This window comes from Phoenix dactylifera, chromosome 15 (assembly GCF_051530095.1).
Source record: "Phoenix dactylifera cultivar Ajwa chromosome 15, Ajwa_hap1_PhDact_Kaust_v1.1, whole genome shotgun sequence".
Classification (NCBI taxonomy): Eukaryota; Viridiplantae; Streptophyta; class Magnoliopsida; order Arecales; family Arecaceae; genus Phoenix; species Phoenix dactylifera.
The window spans coordinates 22529267-22554223 of record NC_143204.1 but is presented as its reverse complement, the minus strand read 5'-3'; the positions used below and the strand labels follow the sequence as shown (position 1 = coordinate 22554223).

General features: G+C 38.9%; 3 protein-coding genes across 7 annotated transcripts; 1 reads left to right on the top strand and 2 right to left on the bottom strand.

Annotated features, from left to right (window-relative positions):
• Positions 1–418: 418 nt before the first annotated feature.
• LOC103716312 (uncharacterized) lies at positions 419–10563 on the top strand. 5 transcript variants are annotated; one of them, XM_008804260.6, is made up of 10 exons: positions 419–759; positions 845–999; positions 2814–3101; positions 3299–3428; positions 4636–4743; positions 4913–5015; positions 5093–5218; positions 6184–6377; positions 9684–9812; positions 9963–10563. In XM_008804260.6, the coding sequence occupies exons 1-9, from the start codon at positions 707–709 to the stop codon at positions 9772–9774; spliced, it is 1248 nt and encodes a 415-aa protein (XP_008802482.1). In that variant the 5' UTR covers positions 419–706; the 3' UTR covers positions 9775–9812; positions 9963–10563. The 5 variants fall into 5 exon arrangements, with proteins under 5 accessions (XP_008802482.1, XP_088568024.1, XP_008802483.1 ...); XM_088711898.2 differs by having other exon boundaries at positions 444–759; positions 3302–3428; positions 9948–10432; XM_008804261.6 differs by having other exon boundaries at positions 475–759; positions 9948–10432.
• A 1511-nt stretch (positions 10564–12074) lies between these two features.
• Positions 12075–14037, bottom strand: SPX3 (SPX domain protein 3). Its single transcript, XM_008804264.6, has 3 exons — positions 13672–14037; positions 13429–13594; positions 12075–12701 (listed from the first exon to the last, which is right to left on the bottom strand). Exons 1-3 carry the CDS (start codon positions 13894–13896, stop codon positions 12331–12333), a joined length of 762 nt encoding a protein of 253 aa, XP_008802486.4. The 5' UTR covers positions 13897–14037; the 3' UTR covers positions 12075–12330.
• A 4395-nt stretch (positions 14038–18432) lies between these two features.
• LOC103716314 (ubiquinone biosynthesis COQ9-like protein) lies at positions 18433–23321 on the bottom strand. Its single transcript, XM_008804265.5, has 6 exons — positions 22895–23321; positions 22669–22776; positions 19518–19679; positions 19259–19430; positions 18762–18835; positions 18433–18644 (listed from the first exon to the last, which is right to left on the bottom strand). The coding sequence occupies exons 1-6, from the start codon at positions 23195–23197 to the stop codon at positions 18564–18566; spliced, it is 900 nt and encodes a 299-aa protein (XP_008802487.4). The 5' UTR covers positions 23198–23321; the 3' UTR covers positions 18433–18563.
• Positions 23322–24957: the final 1636 nt, after the last annotated feature.

The window sequence follows — 24957 nt, the reverse complement described above, 5'->3', positions numbered from 1 at the left end:
CATAATTCTATTTCAATAAATTTGGATGGTCCATCAAAAAAAAAACTTCAAAATTTATCTGCAAGCAAATCTATAGTAAAATTTTCCCATCCACTTCACGGTGATCCCAATTATTTTAATTTTTTATAAGATTTAAATCAACTTATTTTAACGCTACTTCCATTTAGAGATTGAAACGGTGCATAAGAGAGGTTGATATGGTCGATGCCCCCCAAACCAATTACCTACTTCCACCAATTTCATAACGAGAACTCCATAGAGATATGTTCATGAAGTTCTGCCGTTTCTATTTCTATACATGTTCATGCCTGGTATTTCGGCCCTCCATCTTTTCAAATCGGATCTCATCAGCAGATTTGGGTTAGCGGAGCCTGGTTTAATCGGTATGATCCGTTTCCAGATATACTTTTTTTTTTTTGTTGGGGGGGGGTCAAATTCCAGATATACTTTCCGTGTAAGTATGTAACGATAGTTGCACTACATCAATCGCAAGGGTGTGCCATTATACTTTGTAGACCCTTGGCCCGGCCCTTCTTGGCTCTACTGTCCCCCTCTCTTTCCTCTCTTCTCCGTTTCTCCAAAAAACGATCAGAATTCTCAAAACCCTAGCTAGGTTTTGGAGTTCTCGATCTTCTATCGATCAGTTTGCCATCAAACCCTCTCAGCTATCGATCTTCGAGATACTCGGTGAGCGATTCCCGGAGCCATGCCGGACGTCCAGGCCCTCGTTAATGATTTCGTTCTCAAGCTCAAGAGACGGTAATCTCCCCCTCTCCGACTCCTAATTCTACTCCGTGGACTTTCCTATTTGCATTTATTTGATCTGGTGTTGTTTGTGACGCAGGAAGATCGAGGGGTCGCACGCGAGCGCGCGGCATACGGCGGAGCTGCTCCGGTCGGTGATCTCGCAACAGAGGATGCCACATACGAACCAGGCGGGGGCGCTGATCGATGCCGTTAAGGCGGTCGGCGAGCAACTTATCGCCGCAAACCCTGTCGGTGGGTCTCTCGAACTGGGACGAGCTTCCTTGCTTAGATATTTTTTCCGCTTTATCAAAATCTGACCAATTGTACCTCCCGCTATAAATTAAGGAACTTGCTTGTTTTTCTTTTAATCCAACACAGATAGTTGAAAGCAGTTGATTGTTTACGATATTTTCGTTATTTTTGTCAATGTTCCCTGAAAAAATCCTGGCAATCACAAGGTTTGGTTGCTAACTTGTAAGGTATAAGAGTTAAGTCGCAAAATATTCTGTTCTAATGGAATCAACTTCCATTTAATATGCTAACCATTTAGTGCAATACATTATTGCAATATTCTATTGGCATTAGAAATTATTCTTTAACTAAGTTATTGCAGGTGATATATAAATGATGATATGAACAGTCATAAGGATGATGTATTTGTATCCTAAAAAAAAGGAATAGACAAGAAATTGGAAGGGGAAAATTAGCTTTTTCTTGAGATGAAAAGACACACTATGTGGTGTTGGCATCTAGGAAGTGGATGGGTTGAGGGATGCTTCTAGTGTTTAGCTTTTGGACTTTGAGAATATGAGCTTAGTCAGCTGTCATTTGTCTTAGTTGAAGGAGGTTGGTCCTCAAAATGTGAAGCCTATAAGGAAATAGATTGATATGAAAATATAAAAATAAATCTTTATCACATCTGCAAATAGTCAATGGTACCACTTGAGATTATGTCTATTAAACCACAGGCTGAATGGAGTCAGCAGTTTTAGTTTTTTTGTTTATCTTATAAGATTTTGGGCTTGATTATGTGTTTTTGAGGATTTTAAACATTTCTAGATTGGTCATTGACAACCTAAGTAGTCAAGGTCATATATAGGAAAGTCTGTATTTTAAACATTGTGTCGCTTTAGATCGATTCTGAGTCCTTTTCTTTTTTTTGGCTGAAGCCTTGAGGATCCTTTTTAGGATTAGAAATTTTGCAGCATATATCTTTTACATCATTTTTTGGGTTCAAAAATGTTGATTATTATAAGATGACATTTTTAGGGTTTTTTTTTGTAAGTTATTTTGGGGTGGAACCTACATGCCTTCTCATGTCTTCGTATTCTCTTCTATTTCTTCATTAGTACTAATTCCTAATTATTGAACTTCAGACTTTCATACATAACAGCTTGAGTGAGTCACGTTGAGAATTCTTTTTCTCAATAAAAAAAACTGAAGAATATAGGTCGAAGTGGGAAAGTAACTCATATTTATATGAAATTTATATTGAGGGGAGAAAAGATGACAAACACAAAGATCAATTGACTTAGTTTGGAGGTCAAGAATATGTGCTCAACATTGGAGTCTCGTGACATAGAGAACCGCCTTTGTCTCCTTTTAGTTAATGTTTTCTAGTCATGAGCCTTCTCCTTAAAACAACTTTTTTGTTAGAATAACCTATGCTATCATTCATGCACTGAAGAACCCATTTGTGAAGGGAAAGAATTTCATAATTTGAATGATCCACTTGAAATACACAATTTGTATTTCATATCTGACAATCAAAAAATCTGATAATCAAAAACATAAGAGGCATGATCTGAAATCACTATGTAGATATGTTGTGTGATTACAGTGCCATGGTTTGGGTGTCAACAAAGCCCACTATGCAATTTACCATGCTTCCTTCACACTCCTAGAAAATATGTTGTGGGACTAATTGGCAGGCTCCCACCCATTCCCTTATATGAAATAGTTTGTGTAATCTTCTATAGTTGTGTCTTTACTTAAACTGATAGACAATCATTATCTAAAGCTTTCCGAGGAATAATGATGCACTTGCATTTGAATGGGTTTCATAGAGCTTGCTGTGGGGAACATTGTGAGGCGTGTTTTGCATATCATCAGAGAGGAAGATCTTTCTTCAACTGCAACTGCAATTGAGGGACTGGGCCTATCTGCTGGTAGTGATGATGATGATGAGGGTCAACATGTGGATCACCCAGCATTATCTGCTGCAGCTCTTGCTGCTGCTGCCAGAAGCACCCTTCGTGCCCCTTCTTTGCAAACCCTTCTTGAAGACATACCTAGGTCTGCTGTTACTCCTCAGCCTCCTTCTTCAGGGGGTGATTCTGAAGGAAAAAGCAAATGTATCTCTCTAATCTATTTTTCAGGCTCTAATTTGTTACCTTTGAATTTATTTTCCTTCAATAGACTTGTTTTCTTAAATGTTAACCAGTCACCTCTGTGCATGAGGTTTTGGTTGTCAAGAAGTTAGCTGTATAAGGTTATAAAAATATGAACATACTTAAGATTTTGAATTCTGTATGATCTATTTCTCCCACAGCAGCAGATAAGAACTTGAGGAGCCGGAAGCTAAAGCATGATGTCATTGAGGCTATCAATGAACTGATTCAAGACATTGATACCTGCCATGAACAAGTTTCTGAACAAGCAGTGGAGCATATTCACCAAAAGTATCATCCCTCTCTCTCTCTCTCTCTGTGTGTGTGTGTTTCCCCCCTCTCTGGTGGTAAATCATGAATTTACAAGTATACCTTTTTCAGTGATTAGGTTTTATTATTGCGATGGACATTTTGTTTATTGTTTTGGTATATGTTGTCACATGCTTAAGTATTGGTAATTTATATTAAAATATAGTGAGTTTTATTCCTTGTCATATGTACATACATACATACATATATATCTATGTCTCTGTGTGTGTGGCATAACAGAATGGGGACATTGCCCTGCATCCATATCTCCATTACTGTGATATGTAAGCATGTATATTTTATATAAATCAGTAGGAATTCTGAAGATTAACAGAATTATTGTGCAAACATTCTAGTATTCTACTATTCACAACAAAGACTGAGATGTCTCACGAATACTAAACCTTCAGTTCTTACTCCTTTCAATAGCAGTGAATACATTGAAGAATATTGAGGTCCATGTTTTAGCTTCACCATGGTTTGAAGTTTTGCAGTCACAAGCAGTCCCTGAAAATTAAATTAAATTAATTTGGTAAAAAAATGAGTTCATCATTTTGTTGTCATTTTAGTGATGCACTGACCAAACAACTTTATACTTTGAATTTGATTTGTGTGTGGTTGGAAGATTTCAAACACTAATTTATTAGGGACCGCATTTTGTTAAATGTGCAAAGTTCAAGTCATCTAGTGTGATAATAAAGTCACTAACAACAACATTTTACCATCTATTAGATTTTTTGTTGTGACATTGTTTTGAAATAAATAATTTAGTTCATTAGACATCATGGACCTTCTTCAACACACTTGAAATATAATAACTACATGAAGTGAGTTATTGAAAATATATAATGAATATTTTTTGATGCATGTTATGAAGAAAAATGATAGTTTTTTTAAAACCTATGGAACTTGAAGTTTGGCGGTAAAATCTAAAACGGTGATTATTTTTAAGTATGTTATTGTGCATTGTTCTTGTTACATTCGCATTGTGTTTTCTCAAGTTGGCCTCGGTTTACCGGACTGGTTGATGCTACCCTGCCTTTGTCTTACACTTGTATTCTTATATACTTATTTTTTAGTGATTGAAATTTTTTCAACAGCTGTTATATGTCCAGATGCCCCCATATTGCCCCAGAATATTGGTGCTTGAGTTAATTTGTGTGACCATGATTTTTTTTCTTCCTGTCAGTGAGGTCATTTTAACTTTTGGCCGTTCAAGAACAGTCAAGGAATTCCTTTGTGCGGCAAAAGAGAAAAATCGATCTTTTCGGGTATTTGTTGCTGAGGGTGCTCCAAGGTTTGTACACCACACCTTGATCATTCTATTTTAATACACAAGGGAACGTCTTTCCTATATGATTTTAGACAGCAAGTCAATTGCCTTGAGCAGTTTAGTTTGTGAATCATTATGATTTTTTCCTGAAATATTCTGTTATGGCTCCATTGATATCATGGTTGCCAATCAGGTATCAGGGGCATGTTCTTGCAAAAGAGCTGGTTGGAAAAGGCATACAAACCACTGTTATAACTGATTCTGCGGTTTTTGCCATGATTTCCCGAGTGAACATGGTAGATTGGACAACCCTTTTCTTGTTAGTGGGAAACTCATTTATTTTCTTACATAACTCTAATACTTCATTATATAGGTGATAGTCGGAGCTCATGCAATCATGGCAAATGGTGGAGTTATTGCACCAGTAGGCATTAATATGGTTGCACTTGCTGCTCAAAGGCATGCTGTCCCATTTGTTGTGGTTGCTGGTAGTCACAAGGTTAGTTATCTTTATTTGGTACTTTATGCAATGTAGTGATTGTTCTGGATCAGTGATTGCACCTGCTTTGGACAGCATTTGCAATGTGTTTTGCTATATCAAAACATTTCAACATTATACGTTGCTGGTCAAAAATTTTATATTGAGTTCATGTATAGTACTTTATAGTAAGTCATCAAAGGTGGAATATAATGTAGTAGGTATCCTCTGTAATAGGTTTCTTTGTCCCTTTTCTGATCAGACTATACTACTGCTAGAGTTGGTGTCATTTCTACTGCAGCCGCTTTTATTATTATTCACATGAACTTTCTGTTACATTAAAAAAATAAGCCAGTGTCTGGTGTTATATTATATTGATATCTGGTTGATAAATTGTGAGTGGTAACTTAAGTTAAGTACTGCAGACATTGATTTTACAAGAAAAAAAGGAAAGAAAAATATGGAAACAGTTCGATAAATTTTACTCTAAAGTATTTCATGTAGTAAATGCACTTTGAGAAGTCCTTTCATACATCCTCGGGCAGACACTCTTATTAAAAGAGAACAACCACACTTGAAATTCTTGAAATCTCAAGTCCGTAGGAAGTAGATTACACCATACAACATGAACCTCACAGAGCACATCTTACTACTCTTTCTTGAAGTTTTGAGTGGACTTCAGAAAACTTCTTGAATTTAAGAGAAATTTTCCTGATGAAAGTAAATCAGAGCTACAATTTTGTGACTAATTCATTCACTTCAATTACATATGTTCAATTTCATATTTATATAATTACCAAATAAAATTACATATGTTATATGATTAGATCATCGTTTCTTTTTTTCCTTCTTGCTGGAACTGTTTTAATTTTTGCCTTTTTCCTGGAAAGTTATCATCGTGACATCTATGCTTATCCATCACATCAGATACGTGGTGCCAGAGTTACATCCTTATGTTATTTGTTTGTCCATTGTCTTCATGGCAGTTGTGTCCCTTATACCCACATAATCCAGAGGTTCTGCTGAATGATCTCAAATCTCCATCTGATTTGTTGGATTTTGGGGAGTTTTCAGATTGTATGGATTTTGGTAGTCATGGCGGGTCACCTCTTCTTCATGTTGTTAATCCAGCATTTGACTATGTGCCTCCAAAGCTTGTCAGCCTTTTCATTACCGATACGTAAGTTATTTTCCCTTTCTTTTTTCTTTTTTCTATTCTTGCATGCTGATGGAGAAAAATAGGAAATTTGACCCCCTTTCTTCTCAACTTTGTAATTTTTTGTAAACGGGAACTGTAGAGCATGTTAACTTGTTCTATAAATTGCCAGAGCATCTTTTATCCTGTATGCACAACTCTATCAAATGTCAATACCAAAATAGCATATCATTGAGGTGTCATTAAATTCCCTTAAATGTACTGGTTTCATACAACGAGGCAAGGTTACTATTATAACAAGTATTTTTTTTTTCTTTTTTTTTTGAGAGGAAATGAGCCACAGCCCAAATTCATTAAGAGAATGAAGGGTACATCCTCCCAAAGGATAAGAGGTTATAATGACTATAATTACATGACAGATAAACTAATTTATAGCTAGTGACCACTGTTATCATGTGTATAGTTACCTAACAAACGAGAAATATCCATTTAGGATTGGTTATATGAGTTATTTTCCCCATTCACTCGTGAGTCATGTCAAGCTTAAACCTCTGTACGATATTGTGGACCCAACTCTAATCCATATTTTTAGGTCTTTGATCTCTGCTCCACAGATGTATATTCTATCCTATCATGGCAGATTCGAACAAATCATTGCACAGAGTGTTATGATTTTGGTTGAATTTCTATCACTTAATCATGGCATAAATTAGTCTACTTCTGATTGCATTGTACTTTCGAATATTTTATTTAGGTAATGTTTATTTCTGGTTTTAGAGTCCTATTTTAGCATGATTGTTGTGCAAAGTCCTACTTTAAAGTCATTAAGAATTAATTTTGGACAGTGACGGTTTGATTTAATTTTGTGTATTAGGAAAGATTTTGAATGTCCATTTTGAGATTCATTGCTTGGGTTATTAAGAAACCTAGGTCACTTTTAAACACGTCGTGAAAAGGCTATTCTCTTAGCTCAGATTTCTATTAATATTATCTTATGCTTAAGTATAATTTTTTGTGATCTGTGCTTTTGTTATAGCACCACTCAGGGGCGGCCCAATGCATTTAGGGGCCTAAGGCGAACTCACTAAGAGAGGCATTTTTTCTAAAAAAATAATAAAAAAATTTAATAAGTGTAAAATACTTTAAAAATAAATTAATGAAACAAAACAATTAAGACAATCACTACAAACAAATCAAAATATAAGAGAGTTGAAAATGATAAAATCCGAAATGTCAAGAGAAGCGGTGCTGGACTCAATGACGAACTTAAGTCCTGACAAGTGGCGCCGAACTCGACAGCGAGAAGTGGTGTCGGAGCTACTGTCAATTTTAATGGGGACCCTAGACATGAAAAGCTACTGTCAAATTTTAAGAATAAGCATAAAGTTATACCCAAAGCAATAGACAATAAAATATGCAAAAAATCATGCCTATATTAAATTCAAAATTCTGCTCATTTAATTACAAAGATTCCAACTTTCTACTCTTTCTTTCTTCAAACCGTGCCTGACCCGCTTCGCAAACCCACTCAAACTACGATCCAAACAAGCACACCGTTCCAGAACATAAAAACCAGAAGCTAGTAATAGCTAAAAGGGCCTCATCCCAAATAGATGAAATACGAAAAAGAATCTAAAACAAGTTTAAATTAATTTGAGAATCACGTTTCTAGACTCTAGTCACATGATGAATCCAATCAGTTCATCATCCATACATACCACTGCACGAAATAAAAAGTGGAATCTTGCAAGAAAATGCCCGAACAGTCTGGAAGGATCGGTAATTTAATTCCAAGAGGCACGAGACCAGCTTTTCTATACTCCAACCCCAATTCTCAAAAACCTAATCAGGCTATCATCCAAACACACCAAATACTTAGAAATTCAGGGAGAAATAGACAACCATGGAAGGCGGAAGCTCATGCTGCTCACCTGGAGGTTGGAGAGGGCGGAGCCGCAGAGGGCCGAGAAGAGACGCCATCATGTCGCCTCCCTGAATCCTGATCCCTCGTCACTCTCTTCGGCTGAGTGCCGACGGCGGCCGACGGGGGAGAGTGAGAAGCGAGAAGTGAGAAGTGAGAACCCAAGGACAACGAACGGGCGAAAGATGGAAGAACAAAGAAAGCAGCAGCTGTTTACCCAAATAGTGGGGAAGTATGGGAATGGGATGGTAGAGCCAAGCGATGGCTGGTGAGTAGATGTTTCTTTTGTTAGTCTTTTTGTCAATTGACCTTAACTGCAATGTAGTAAACAATCTTTAGGAATAATGTGGAGAGGGCTTTGGTGGTTTATGTTTGATCTTCTTCGGAAGGATGGAAGAACTAAAGAGGTCCGGAGGAAGGAAAGACCGAAGAAGAAGAGTTTAGAAGTTAGAACTTTAGATGGATTGGCCGCTCTAGTCCTCCGTCTTCTAGACGACTATGGCGGATGGAGAAGACACGGTATGGTCCTATGGGCTATGGACGGCAGGATGGAGAAGACGTCTTGTCCCCTAAGCCGTAACTCTGTTGTCCGTTGGCGACGCCTGGAGGCTGGATTGTAGGCAGCAGGCAGCTATGCTGGAGTTGCTCGTAGCCTCGTAGGCAGTAGCGTGTTCCGAGTTCCGACTTCGGCTTCGGCGATCCCAGTCTCCCGGGAGGCCTTAGGCGACCGCCTCGATTGCCTAGGGCTTGGGCCAGCCTTGGCACCACTATGGACTACTGCTAAGGGACAAATTACCTTCAAGAAACTAGTTGTTAGGATCATACCTCTTCTAAATGCCTAAATCAGAAATTCTTGGCCATTATAATTTTTACAATTCCTAGCACCACCTGTTCTGCCTTGTTTTCTGTAACCGGACAACAAGGTGTCTTGGCATGGTTTGAAATTCCTATCAGATATATTGTCTTTTTTCTGAGATCTCAGATATTTCCATCATTGAAGAAGGTTTTGTGTTGCACTATATGGATCCTTGAGTTTGTCCCTTTCTTTTTCTTTTTCTCCAAGTAGAATCATTTTTATTATAAAGTCCTTCTGTAAGGACCTCTCTTTGGCTGTTGTTTGCATCTCACCTTATTTTGCGCTCCTCATTGTCATCTATTCCATCCTATTTATTTCTATTAAAGGAATTGATTATTGTCATACTGTTTACAGGCAGTTTGAGTTGATATTTTTAAATATTTTCAACTAAAATCAAAGGAAGTAGGATAGGTTTTTTTTGGTTAAAATAATAACTGCTGGTGACTACATTTCCTTTTTATTTCATTTGTTAACATAAAACATCCTAAATTTTATTAAGGTGTTGTGGTTCATAAGGTTGACATTCCTGACTTTTTGTCCCTTATTTTTACAGGGGAGGGCATAATCCATCTTACGTGTATCGGCTCATTGCAGATTATTACTCTGCTGATGATCTTGTGGTGAAGCGAAGATCAACTTCATGAATGCAAATGAACAAATACTTTGATATCAGCACGCTCCGGTAAAATTTCTTTCATTTTTTAAACTCATATTAATATGTTTTTTCTCATAATCATGCCCAACTCTTTTTTTTACATGTTTTATTTCCGAGTTATTTTCTCCTAAAATTTTGCAACAATTAGTTACTTGTTATCAGTTCTGTTAATGACAGGAACACTTGGAATTAGGATCGATCTCAAGAAGCTCAGGACAGCAGATGAAAAAATTGTCAACACCATCTGACGTTGGTTTAACAAGTCACCGGAAGCACCATCAAGTAAAACATTGGCATTAATACTACGAATCTAGAAGCTTTTCAATGGAGTTGATGCAGCATAGTTCTTTAGATGATTGACAGGCTTGAGTTTTTGATCAGTGAAAGCGATTGTCTAAATTGTGCTGCTGTGGGTGTTTTTTCCTCCTTATTTTTCAGATTAGGACATCTGTTTGCATTGTGGGAGCCTCATACAGCTAAAATCTAAAATCAGCAAACATATTGACATCGAAAGCTAGGATGACCATCTTCCTGCATCTGGAGTGTTTGATGGAATCCATTCATTCTTCAGACAGTGGCCAACTACATGACTTTGTTTCGTTCTTTTTCTATAATATTTTATCATATGAACCATTATTAGGTGGAAAGCTTTATGTTGTGAACTTATGAGTGATGCATACCAGCAGCTGAGGATTTGTTATTTTAATTGATTTGCTCGTATGTGTAGGAGCCGTATATGAAAATTTTGAAAAATCTAAAGTTACGTGGTCTTCCAATTAATTCTTTAAGCCTCCGCATCTTAGATTGTCTGCAACAATTGCCTATAGAATTTTCAAGAGGTACGAGTCGGGAAAAATATTATCATGTAAGCAGATCTGTGTATTTGTGCTTTGTCTAGAGCTGGAAAACAGAAGGAAATATTACTGAAAAAATGGATCTTGATCATGCTGATATTGAAAAGTGATTGTTAAATTTCTTGGAAGAAAATGTTGACGGCAATCCTACTTTATGTGCTTTCAGGTTTTCAGATTCAACAATACTATCCCAGTAGAACCCACTCAATTAGTTAATTCGTCTAGAAATTCCCTTGTGTTGCATATCATTATTGTGACTTAAGAACTAAATCAATGTTCATACGTGCTCGCATCTCAAGAAATGAATTTTTAGTTGGCTCGTGGAGAGCTTATAAAGGAATCATTAACTGTTAAACCTAAACGGTTCTAAGCTGAGGAATTCAGGATGATTGGATCTCATCCCTGCCTCACTAGCCTGGAAAGGCAGCTGCTGAGCACTCCATCGTTTAGGGTTTTACAAGAACCTTTTTCAGTAAATTCATCTTTCTTGAATTTCATTTCAGTAAACTCACTCTGTTGAGGCTCAAACTCTGTATCATGTCTATAGGAGTTAGTTGTGCATACAAAATTAATTGGACTGCACTCATTGGAACCGGGAGAGAGTTAAGGGGAGGCTGCCATTACATGGGCAATAACTTGGTTCAACGAACGTTCATACCTAGCTTCTGCAGAAATTGATTATTTTGGAACTCCACATTGAGTGTGAGTCAGAGTTTCATAGGGCACGAACCAAGTTGCATGGAGCAACAAGGCTTCATAAAACTCCCATGTCAGAAAGACAGAAGCTCATAACCAACGGGGTCGACTCACGTTGGCCGCAACAAGGAAATATGAAGAACAAGGAGTTCAACTTCGGCTTGTCTTTCCAATTTATCTTTATTTTTTAATGAATAAATTACAATACAAGGTTACTAACTTTTGCCTCTCAGACAAAAGCCCATACACATCAATTAATATAAAAGCATGTGTATCGGATCCTAGGATTCAATTCTCAAGAATAAATATCATACTATCCAATCAAAATTGCATATAATGAACACTGTGCGCAATCGGTATCGCTGATTTTATGACTTTGAGATGCAACACTTAACCTTCATGCGAGTTTGTTTAAGCCCTCACGGGCAAACATTGACTGAATACGCGACACAGATTCATGAAGGAACACAAGGTGGCAGCCATGGCGATGAAGCTTTATTCATCGTTCCTTAGACAAGAAAAAATGCAGTAAATAACTTGGTGCAAAATTCCTTGATGAACTCTTCAAACCAAAATCTGCACTATTGATCATGATCTCATCTTAAAATATATCATTCATAACTAACATAGTTACCACAATAAGCCCTGTAGATAAACAATTCTCGGTATTAATCATGGTCCAGCCAAGTTAATACATATTATCTCAAAAATTTTATCTAAATCAGGCACTTCCAAAGTATTAAGTCATATCAAACCATTTGCTTATTGCCATCTATTCCTTTTTTTCACACGACAGTTATAGTGTCCGTACAAAACAAGCAAGCAAATGTAAACTGCATGCCCCTTTCTTATATAATGCTAAGTTCCCTCCTTGCACTCACTGTGTTTGAGTTCTTACAATCACTTCATCCTAGCAGGAATAAAAATGAAAGCATATTAAATAAAAGTTCATCTCACACGGATATCATCAAAGAGGATACTCTTTTCTGTAACTATTATTGTATGGGAATGGGAGAGGGAAGCTGGAAAGGCTGCAAGAGATCAGCATCAGGCAAAGTCAAAGGAGGCAGCGAGAAGTGACCATAGGTGGAGCTTCCCTTCCTCAGTTCTTCCATGGTCGCAAGCGCAGCTACCGTGTTCCTGAAGATGCTCTGCTCTGCTGCCATCAATGCCTCCCTCTCGCCTCGCTCAGCTTGCTCTCGAGCTACCACCGGGAACACGGCATCCATCGTGTTCTCGCATTCCTTGACCAGTTTGGAGACGAGGTCGGTCGTGAAGAAGGGCTGCTTCAAAACCTTCTCGATGAATGGCAATCTCAGCAGCCCTCCTGTCCGCTTGTCATATTTCTTCAGTATCTTCGCCAGCCCTGCAACACTAAAATCTTCAAACCTCCTCACCTTCCCTTCAGAGATTTTGGACGACGCAATTCTTTCAAGAAGAAAAACTCTTACGCTGGGCTTCCTTGCGAATGAATTCTAATTCAGTATTTATTAACAATTAGTTAATCTAAAGATGCCAGATGTTTGCACTCGTAGAGATTGAATTGAGTAGAGGTCAGAAAATTTGCGACACTTCAATTCAAATTGTGCATTAGTCTCTTCACTTGGTTAAGAAGGCAAAGAGCAGCAAAATGGAGGCTCCGACTCTATCTGTAACAATCCAGGACCTAATCCAAAATAGTTAGCCAAAAAGTATTTTTGGATTTTTTCATCCTTTATAAATATCCAAGATCTACCCAGCAAATAACCAATGTGGGACTAAACATACGCCCACAAAGATTTCCAAGCTCACGATCGGCTCGTGGTTAGCCTCAATGAGCCCATGCTGCGGTATTCCTTAATCCATATGGGTTATGGATTGGCTCCGTTATGATACCATTTATAACAACCTAATTCCATGCTAAAAATAGCTAGCCAAAATATATTATTTGGTTTTTTTGATTCTGTATGAGTAACCAATATCTATCTAGCGAATAGAGAATAACCAATATGAGACTAAACACATGTTTGCATGGGTCCTCACACTATCACAAGCAAATTATTGATGGAAATGAGATATCCTATAATGCCAGGGAGTAGAAGAGAATTAAGGACCTGTGTAATTTATACTGCTGTAGTTCTCCAGTAGGACCATTTCGCCATGGAAATTAACGATGTCCTTCCTTATCCTCCCCATCTCCGCCGCATACTCCGTCTCCGACGGCTGGCTCCCGCCGGGTCCGAACGTCTCGATCACTCTTTTAATCCTCTCCTGCAGCTCCTGATTCGATACAACCAACAACAAAACATAAAATTTCCGTCTAGCATCTAAGATAGAAGTGAAACCGCATGCCCCACCCTTTGGCGGATGATGAATTCCTCCTCCTGCTCGACGAAAAAGGCGTTGAACTTATCGATCTCGGCATCGAGAAGATCTGTGAACGCCGTCTCGGCCTCGGTAGATGGGTTGGTGCTGGAGATGAGGCGGACCAGCTTCTTGAGATCCTTGTAGGAGAGAAACTTGTCCCTCCACTCTGGGAGGGTCTCCTCTATCTGCTGTTTTAGCCTCTTCCCAAACTTCATCACTCTTTTTTCTCCTCTGAAGCTCTTCTCTCCTATCTTACATGAGGATGACTATATTGCTTGCGGCCTTGTTTATTATAAGAGGAAGAGGAGGGGGGAGGCGGAGCCATATAGGGAGGAGTGAGGTTTTGGGTGAGGTAAGGAGGGGAATATTTGAGAGCATATGCCAAGCGTGTTGGCCAGGGAGAGAGAGTGTGTGCAAGGGTGACGGACAGCGAAGTTTTGATTATTGCCGTTGTCCCATTAACTATAACGGATCCCGGCTTTAAGGCTGCTTTTGACTGGAGTTTCTTTCTTTCTTTCCTTCTTCTTCTTCTCTTTATTTTTTGATGGTGGCAAAAGGAAGGTGAGATAAGGCCCAAAGTTATTCCACCGAATACTATCCATGCAGTTATAGCATGCCATATGGGATGGCAGAATTGCTGCACCATGCCACGATCTTGTTACCAATTGACCTAGCCCATATTATAGCATGTAGTTAAGTAGTTACTGTTTTTATGCCTCATACTAGCTGATAAAATTGAAAATAGTATTCTAATAAAAAAACTGAAATTAATAAATAATAATGAAGTGATGGCTTTGTTTGACAAATCAAAGCCTATAATTTATATAGATAGATAGATGTACTCGAAATAATTAGTGTTGATTAAATCGATGTAAAAAGCAGCAAGGGTGGCGTACTCTCCTTGTTTTTTAATGAAATATTTACTTTCATATGATATGTATAACTTGCTGCAACTTTTGATTGGTTCTACCATGCACCCATGGAAAGAACACAGAAATTGTTTTTTAAGTAGTGTAACTACTAGAAGTAGGCTATTGATGCATGAATAGTAGAGCTTAACACTAGATTTCTTTTTTTTTTTTTTTTTTTAGTAATATGAATAGTAAACAAAAAAGTTGAAATAATGGGACAAATAAAAGCAGCTGATATTTAGATATCCGTGGGATATTCCTGAAAATTGTACAGTAGCCGTTGCAACCGTGATGCCCGTTATTTAAAACGACGAGAGAGGAAGTTGGGGAAATAACTGAAGGCAACGAGTCTTTGGAAGGAGACTGAAATGTTAGCCCATTCCTCAGCGCATAAGCATATTCCGTAAAAGTTCGGTCTCCAAAGACCTTTCTTTGCCTTAAACGTCTTTATTTTATAAGGCAAAGCCGGTGGGCAAGATGGGATGATTCCAAGGAATCTTCTGATCTACTGTTCAAGGATTCCTGAAGTCATGAGGTCGTGGATTTGTTCATTGCTCTCTAGAGAAAAGGAGGGGAGAAGTTGGTTAGAAAAATATAAGGCGATTTAATTGCGTCTCTTTCAAGGTTGAGTAATATGTGGACAGGATCCGGGTTTATGCTACTATGGATATCCTTTGAAATGGACCCTCCTCAGTAGTTTATAGTCCTATAATTACTATGGAGTGGAGTTTATGCTCCGAGGGATGCCCGTTCCCACAACAATAGGATATTGGTTTTTAGTGCAACGTCTTCGTTGTTGTTTTTCCTGCCAACTTCTCCCTCTTCCTGATTGGATTTATAGGAGGAGAAACGCATATTCTTCTTTGATGCTCTTGGATACCTTCTATGTGGGCTATCAAATGCAAATGATTCTTGATGAAATAAAGCTTTGACGGGTTCCTCCCTTTCTTTTCTCACAAATAAAAACAAAGTTTGAATTAAAATGATGGAGCCCATGCGTCATGATAACAAGTCGTGTAGATTGGTTCGCGTCGATGAAACCAAATAAATCTAAAGCATCACTCCGTACATTGTTGCTTCCTTCATCCAGGATAAAGGATAAGGTGCCATGCTTGAACTTGGCCGCTAGCATGATGGCCAAAGGGATCTCGCAGGTTTATATCTCATCAATAGATATCGTGTTATTTTGATCAACCCTTTACAAGGGTAAACACTATTTTAGGAAGCAACTTTCCAACCCAAAATTAATGTAACCTCCCAAATCTTCTAGCCTACCGGCAAACTTCTTTTTTTTTATTATTTTTGCTAAATTGGATGATTCATACAATTCTAGTATGGATACATCCAAAAAGGTCAAAATATAGCATATCCTGGGGTATACTGTGCAGCTCACTCTTTCCAACCCAAAGGGTATCTCCGAAGTGGTTGGCCACGAGGCCACCCAGTCTGCGACCATGTACGAGGCCACGTTGGCCTCTCTGTAGACATGTTTAGCCTGGAATGCTACCCCACCGCAGACCATGGCTCGAATGTCTCGGATCAAAGGGGTAGCACTCGTTCGCATCGCCAACAATCCGCTGAACCCATCCAATGACCGTAGCCGAATCCCCCTCAAGTAGTATCGCCCTAGCCTGCAACACACGTCGAGCATAACCAAGGCCGGCCCACGCCGCCATCAGCTCAAACTTCGGGATCAAGGTATCAAAGATCTGGTAGCCACCAGCCACAATCACCTTGAAATTCGGGCCTCCGATAATAAAGCCAGTACCTCTCCTCCTGCCACTATCCAGCATGTATCCATCGAAATTGACCTTGAGAAAACTCGGAGGTGGGGGCTCCCAGGTAAAGAACACCATCCGAGACACCATACGAGCAGAAATAGAGCCTCAGGTGCCTCGAGCTATCAAAAGTCCATCCAACATATATGCCTGACTAATGTCTGCCGCCTAACCTCGAGCCCACTCCACAACAAACCCCGAGGAAGGACAGCTCTTGCCAAAGGTCCAAGACTTCCTAGCTAGCCAGATCTGATAAGCAGTATAAGTCACCCCAATAGCCGTCTGCTGAGACTGTGAGTGACCCCAAACATCTAGCGGGATCGCAGCTAGCCTCCAAACTCTCCTAGCATGCTCGCACTGGAACAGGACGTGGTCCACAATTTCATCCACCTGGCACTCAAAGCACTAGGGGTGAATGCCCAGTCCTCTCCCACTCAACACCACTTTCATTGGGAGCCGGCCTCAGGCCACCTTCTAGAGGAATAAGATCACCCTCGGATGGAGACCAAACCTCCAAATCCAAGCACAATCCAGCCCCGGCCGCTGCTCACTCTGGAGTAAGCAATAGACATCACCCACTTTGACTCTGGCTCTGCAGGACGTACTCCACACCATAACGTCCGGGCTGGCAAACTCTGGGATCAGAATCGACCGGATCCTCACTGCAAGATAGTCCCCAAACTGCTGATCAATCCGGGTGATATCCCACCCCCCCTCCCCAGCCGAGCGAAGAAGATCGCAGACTCGAAGTCCATCCACGGTCTCGATACGTTGACCATAGTTAGCCAGAGCCTCACCAAGAGTGAGTCCATCCAAGGATACTCGACCACATCTACACTCCGCCCATTACCGATCAGCTACCTAAAGTTAGACATAGCCATAGGCACATACCTGCAATCCCTTGCCAAATAGGGGAGCACATTCGGCTCTCTTGAGCTACCTCACCACGTCGGACCATATCGGGCTGTCATTACCTGCAAGCAAGCCCAATTCATTCAATGGCTGAATTTTACTGCATCTTTCTCACTTTTTCCAAGCATTTGCTGGCACTTGTGGGGTACATATTTAAGAAGGTGTTTGCTCCACTACGTACCTCTATTGCAGGAGATCAGGAGATCCCCAATTATTTTTTTCTTGGATCATGACACTAGGGGGGATTCACTGGTCCTGCTTACAAGCTTGCCCTACAGGGGAAATTGGTTACATTGATGTATTGCGGGATAACAATTTCTCCAATAAGCTAGGACATCTTGTAGTTGATGATGTCTTCGCACTCTTCCTGGCCAAATGGATGGGGCAGTCGTCAGGCTGCAACATAAGTTAGATTTGGATCTAGCCCAAATCTAGCCTAATTTAACCTGATGGCATTTCCGACTGGGGTTTATTTTAAAAAAAATGTGGAGTCGTACCACTTTTATTATCCGGACGAATCAAGCAATTAAAACACCGGTCCGAAGGACCGTAAAAAATAAGAACCCAAATCCAATTCTCGTGTTGGATAAGAAATATCACACAATCCTATATTCGCCATCAAGATACCGGACCTTGTACCAGTATCATATTAGCACAATATCGATATGCTATAGCACAAATTTTTTTGGCACATCGAATGTCGGTATACCACCCATATCAGATACTAGTATAGAACCAGTATGGTATGCCTCGAACCGCCTAGTTCGGGTCGGTATGGCATACCTTAATGAAAAGTTTTTCCAAAATTAAGGATAGCCATTTGGGCATAGCCCCATTTCATCTTTGCCAGCAGCTGTAGTAGACATCCGTTTAGATGCCTTTCCATGTGTCTGCGCTGCATCAATAGCATTTCTTCCATTCTGGCACCCTCATCCGGTGGAGCAAAACAACGATTAATTTGTATCTTAATAGTGCTTTTTCAGGTCTCAGAAACCATTCAGGTGGTGTTATTAACAAGAATATCAAACTTGCTGCATCCAAATTCTGCAAGTGTATCAGCAGACGACTACCGTTCATGCTTACCGTTGTTTTGCCTACTTTCAGAAACTACTTATAAATGCATCGCATGAAAATTTGCAAATTTTCGGGATCTCAGAAGTCGAAAATTCTTTATTTACCAAAAGCTGAGTTATATCAACATCTTGATAAAGAAGACAGACTGAGCAATGAAACACCAAAAGCATTCCTCATGGAGATTTACAATACATGCTTTGGGACCTTTCAACCCTGAAACACCCTCCTCACGACTCCCTGCACCGAGTTTCCCATGCCCGCTGCAACTGCCTCAGCTAAATAAGCAGCCTAAGAAAGCGTTGTTTCATAGCATTAGCAAATACCATAGCCAGTCTTTGGATGCAAGAAAATACAGTGCAAATAGGAGAAAATAGCACATAGTAACGTTGGAATGATGAATGATACCTCCTGCACAGTCTTCTGAAGATCAAAAGCATCTTTAATCCGATGGTCCAGGAACTTCCATGTATCACGAAAATCTATCACAACAGCCATGCCGGTACAGATGGCATCCATGTGAGGGCCAAAGATGAACAGAACTTTGAAGTTTATTGTTTTTTTTTAAAACATCACTAAGGGCTCCAAAGATAAATGGAGTAAGCCACTCAAAGCAAGATAAACAACATGAACAGGGAAACTAGTGGCTACCAAAAAGTTAATAACTGTTAACAGAACCATATTTCATATATGTACCATAAAAAAACAGAACCATATTTCATTTATCTGGCAAATGAGTAGCTATGAAGCACACTAGCTAATGCTTTATGGGTGCTGGTGTCACAAAAAAAAAGAGCATTTTATGAAATTGTTCATAGATGTCAATTAAGTACATAAAAGTTATGCACAAAGTAAAGCTCAGAGCAGAAAAGGGACAAATCAAACAAGTTAAAGAAAGGACAAACCTGGGGAATGATCAGTCACCATATACACCTCAGATGTCGAGTATATACCTCCAAGTACTGTTCGCTTCACATACCAGTCAATATCAGAGCCCGTGTGCCCAACAGCATGCCAAATCTCATCAACCAGTAATGCCCGCTGCTTAAAACTTGTCGGGAGGTTCATGGGTTGTGCCTGTCAAACAGCAATATAAGTAGCTTTAAAATCAATCTTTACATTTGATACAGCTGTAACCCCACAGATAAATGCAAAAACTTATACCTGGATGCTCAGTGCTTGAGGCCATTTTGATATATAAGGTGCTTGCATCTCCAACCGGATGCGGATAAGCTTTGAAAGGCGGTCACTAAGTATTGAATTCTTCAACTCCTCTCCAGAATCAATTCTATCGATAAGTCTCTGAAGGCAGTCATCCATGAAAAACTGCATGGATAGCAAAAAAAAAAAAAAAGAGAGAGAGAGAGAGACATCAGACCAAAACAAAAATGAACCATCATATAAAAAGCGTACGAGGACATGCTTAAGATAGTTGATAAACATGTCTTTAAGTTACATCATGAATATTCTCCCATCGCACAGAACACATTGGTGACCCCCCCCCCCCAAAAAAAACATACTGTCTGCACCATTAACCAAGAATGATACAAAAACAATAAACTAAAAGGCCTCCATAATCAAATGATTCTCTTGACAACATGCATGTGTCATTATATAGTAATCTATTTATAGAGCCAATGCCTCATGCTCTTTATCTTCTCAAACACACCCCAAACGTATTCATGCTTGTGTTTCAGCCTTCAGGGAGGGGGCAAAACTAGTAAAAATATGTCAAATGATGCAAAAATTGCACCACATTGTGCAGACAATACAAGTCCCCGCTTAAATTTAGTTTGCTTGCTGAGGGATATATCAGATTGTAGGCATCCAAACAGAACCTGAGTTCAGACTCTTGGATCTCAGGTACAATAGCTAGTTAAAGTGAAAGTAGCCTGTAAGACAGGACAATGAATCAAATTATTCAGAAATTAATGCACACTAGAGGTGAAACTTATATAAATGTGCTTAATAAATAGGTACTAGAAAAAAGGAGCGATTTTGAATTGTCTTTAGTTAGCAAACTATCGATAAGGGGATCTTACCAATGCAATTGCAAATCTGAAGACAACATCATTGGCGTTTACACCATTCACTTGCATCAATTTTTTGTAAGTCTTGTTATCCAAATGTACTTACATAGCAATCAATTTGAAGTTTTTTTAACCAATACAGTGCAGTCCTTCAAATACAACCAATCCCTCCTTACCAGGGAGTTTGCTGATTCTCATTACACATAATCAAACCATTTCAACTGGTGTACCTCACTTTGTCCCTCTCAAGTGTTCCATGTATGAGCAATTGAGCATGTTTCTAACAAGTACTTCACAGTTGTCATGACCCTACCCAAATATTGGCATCCCCATTATGCATCATAATGTCATGCAGCTTATTTATGTTTGTCTACATGAAACTCTGTTCATATGATATGGTTGTGTAGCATGTTTTTTTACTGCTTTGCATGTCCATTTCTCATCTTATTTCCATGAGCCAGTCAAGCAAAACTTCAGAAGCGCCTCAACACTTGACTCCCTTCAATTTTAATCCCATTGCAAACATCATATCTGATTCCAGCTTCTGTCTATCGTAAAGCCAGAATCCCGGAAATTGGTCCACTGCAGGCACCTCCATTCCATCATTGCAGATTTAAGACCATCTTCCTCCATACTTTCACAAAACAAGTATTGGATTTAGGGGCATCTACACAAATCTCTTGTTCAATTTTCATCCTACAAACTCTTTTTTTGTTTTTAAAGCTGGTTTAGTCCTCTCCTGTAACTTTATATCCAAAATATATTTTAGCATCTATAACTATTAATCAAGCAGCAATGTTTCCACAGCAGGTAGGTATCCAGGGCTTCATCCTAGAGAATGCTGCTTAATTCAGCTTCACAAGTTAAAACAATTGTGAGGCTTCATACCTCTAAACCTTGAAAAACTCCTTATAACTAAAGGCTAAATCCCCACAATTCTTAACATTTCACATAAAAGCAATAACGATACCCTCAACTACGTCAGCACATCCCCTTGCAATGTCTTTTCCTTAAAACCCATAAACCTTCTTCTTGGTAATTAACCATACTATCTGATGAAGCAAACTGAAACTATTTAGATTATTTTCTTCTTCCTTAACACCTTTTCCAACAACTGTCAAAGAAAATAGCATCAGAAACAACTGCCTTGAAAAGTTGATCGTGAGAAGATATATGATCTGCATTGCTAGACACACAAGTTCCATGCATGCCCACCAAGGATGCTCGTAAGAAATCATTAATGTAGCATTGTCAGCATGACTGCTCATCTGCTAGGAATACGGTGCTGAATTTGATGACACCACTCTAGAAATTTGTTAAAAAGATATACTTAATAAACAGATGAGCGACATTCCTTCACTAATCTAATCCACCAAAAACACCAACGTCCACAAAGTTTTATTATAAAGGTCCTGACGAAATGTTCTTTTGGACAAGACAGCTAAGTAAGCAAAATTAAAAATTGCATTTCTATGAGATTCTACTAAAAACTTAGACATCAATAACAAAATATAGCCTTATGAGACCCCCCCCCCCCCCCCCCCCCCCCACGCGCCATGCCCAGTGGGGAAAAAAAGAGAGAAAAAAAAAACATTTGCAGATGAGCCAGAAAAAGAGAGAGAATAACTTGAATGTCGCTAAAATCCATGTTCACCATTTTCTCCCTCCATCGACAACTATAAGACTTGCTTTCATTGTTCATTTAAATATTTGTACTTAGAAATTTTTCTCCCAACCACTAAATAGTAGTTTTAAGCAAGATTATAACAAAAGAAAAAATGTCTCCTTGGACCCTGCAACTTCCAAAAGTACTTCTAAGCATATAATGGAAGTTTTTGGTGAGCAAGATTCATTGTTTAATAGGTAAACTAAGGACAACCCAGTAAAAGCATGGATTATATTTAACAAAAATGAGCGTTCCACAAGCAAAAGATGTATGACTTTTAGTTTGATAAACCCATGTCATTCAACACCACAATATCCTAGTTGCTGCTGAGCTGAAGATGGCCTCATAGCATAAAACATCATCTAAATACATTTTAAAATGTTCTGCCAATTCTTCACAACTTGGCATCATATAAACGCAACGCCAATTAGATCTTTGCAACAAACGCATGCTTCCACACTTCAGTTCCAATCAACCAAATCTAATTGCTTCATAGTTGCGCGTTACATTTCCAGAAGCAAAACTCGCATTTATTATACTATTAATAAATTCATGACAAAAAGAGTTAAAGTAAGCTAATAACGAGCTAAAATCAAAGAAAGAACGAAGTTCTTTTCACCTCAACAAGAGCCGCCTCTTTACGAGGAAAAGAACCGACAATGGAAGGGGAGATGCCCACATCCCTTGCGCCAGCAATCATCGCGGATTCGCTCCATCCAAACCTCACCTGTCCACAAAATCTCCCAGAAATAACACAATCCAATCACATAAACAACCGAAGAAAACACAGCACAAAGATAAAACAACGCTAGGTATAGCTGAAGATGGGCGGATCGGAGACATACGACATGAGGAAGGGCCGCGCGGAGAACCCGGGCCTGCTCCTCCTCATAGTCCCCTCTTGCTCGTGGTCCAGGGCCGGCCCTCCGCGGGTGGGTCCCGCCATCCTCTCCCGTGGCTCTCGACGACGCCGACGCCCCTGGTGTTGGATTTGGGGGTTCTCCTTGCGGCTGTTCGGAGGAGGTATGAGGCTGATCCGGCTGGGGAGAGGCCGGGGTTGAGAGGCGGCGAAATGCCGGATCCTCGGAGGAGCGGCCAAGGGAAACGAGGTGGGCGAGTAGACGACGACCCGCCACCGATCGCAACATATCTGATAGAGAGGCGATCCCGAGCGCCTTATCTGTTCGACGAAATGGCCAGGAGAATGGGGACTGTGAGCGAGATAAGGAGAAGAGACCTGAGTACCGGCCGTTGGGTGATCCGATGTATAATAGGAAACGGGCCAATGAACGGCTGGGAATAGGACCTATCACCCCTCGAATCGCGGATTGTTTTGTAATATTATATATAGAGATAGACTTTATATTAACTTCTTTAAAAAATAATAATAATTTAAAATTAATTATAGGTCATTTAATTCAAGTTCCAAACTATTAAATAATCTACACCAATAAAAAATATAGAAACTAAGATTAATATACTTTGATATATTAAAGTATAGATCAAGTTGATGCAAAAATAAAAGATATCAATTATACTAACATGATAAAATACATAAAAGAGCATATAAATCAAAAATTTATTTTTTAGATCGTGATCTATATATCTTTAAATGTAGGCAAATTCAAGCTATTCCAGTTGTCACAATGAACATATTAAGCATGAGGTAATCCATCTTGTTTTCAAGTGTGTTGATTAACTTTTAAAATTTATTTTTTGTTTTTTTGTATGATTGCATCCTAACTCTTGGATAAAATTAATACTGACCATGTGGGTAAGGAGTGAAAAATTAGAGCATGTTGCAATTAAAAATCGTGATATAATTAAAGAAACTTTTTTAAAAAATAGATAAATAAGAAAAAAAGTTTTTCATCGTTATAATCGGCTAACCAAAAGCTACGTTGGCTTGAGCCATAAGAGGTGTTGTAAAATATGCAATTAGAATTTGAAAACTAATAAACTCTCCTACTTATTAGAATGCTAGACAAAAAATCACTTGCAGCTTGTGTAGATGCATGGTTCGATTAATCACATAGAAATCATTAACTCTCTACTTTTCATATTATCATTACAAAGATATTTATATAATCACATGGGAATCATTAACTCTCTACTTTTTATATTATCATTACAAATATATATATATATATATATATATATATATATATATACATAATCCAAAATTAGGACCTGTGCTCTGATACCATATTAAAATTACCATTTGTTCCAAAAGCTTAAGCTTATAGGATGAGGTAGATTTATTTATATATTTTATATTTTTTTACACTAGGATTGGCCTTGGTAAATCCTGCAACAAAGGACTAGGAAAGGAGTACCTCACGTTCACTGTTTTTTAAATCATGCACCTATGTTACTTATTTTTGGTTCGAATACTATATATTAATTTGTTGCGAGCGCAATCACATTACTTTCGGCCTAGTTTTGTATGGTTTGGATGCACAAGTGAACAATTATGTGAGATTTTCTTACAGAAACTTTTGAAGGAGTTTCAGATTTTCCAGATATTATGCATCATAGCTTCCATTGCACCATTAATAATTATCAAGAAGCAAGATTTCCCTCTATTTCTATGTTACGATCTTTGATTGACACCAACTTTTTATAGTTGTGGCCTTCTCTATAGTCTAAACTTCCTTAGGCCAGCTAACTCAATTAACAGCCCAGCTCAAACAGACCTGATTCCAGCCGTTTACACCTGCGAATGACACTGATCTACATCCCAACGCAACCTATCTTAATGTCTAATCTGAATGATGGACTTCAGCGATAGGCCAATGTAGAGCATAAATACTTGCAGTCTCTTTCAATCCTCTCAATAATCAACATGATTATGGTTTCTTCCCCCCATCTTTAACCACAATGATAACAATAACAAGAACTTCTCAAA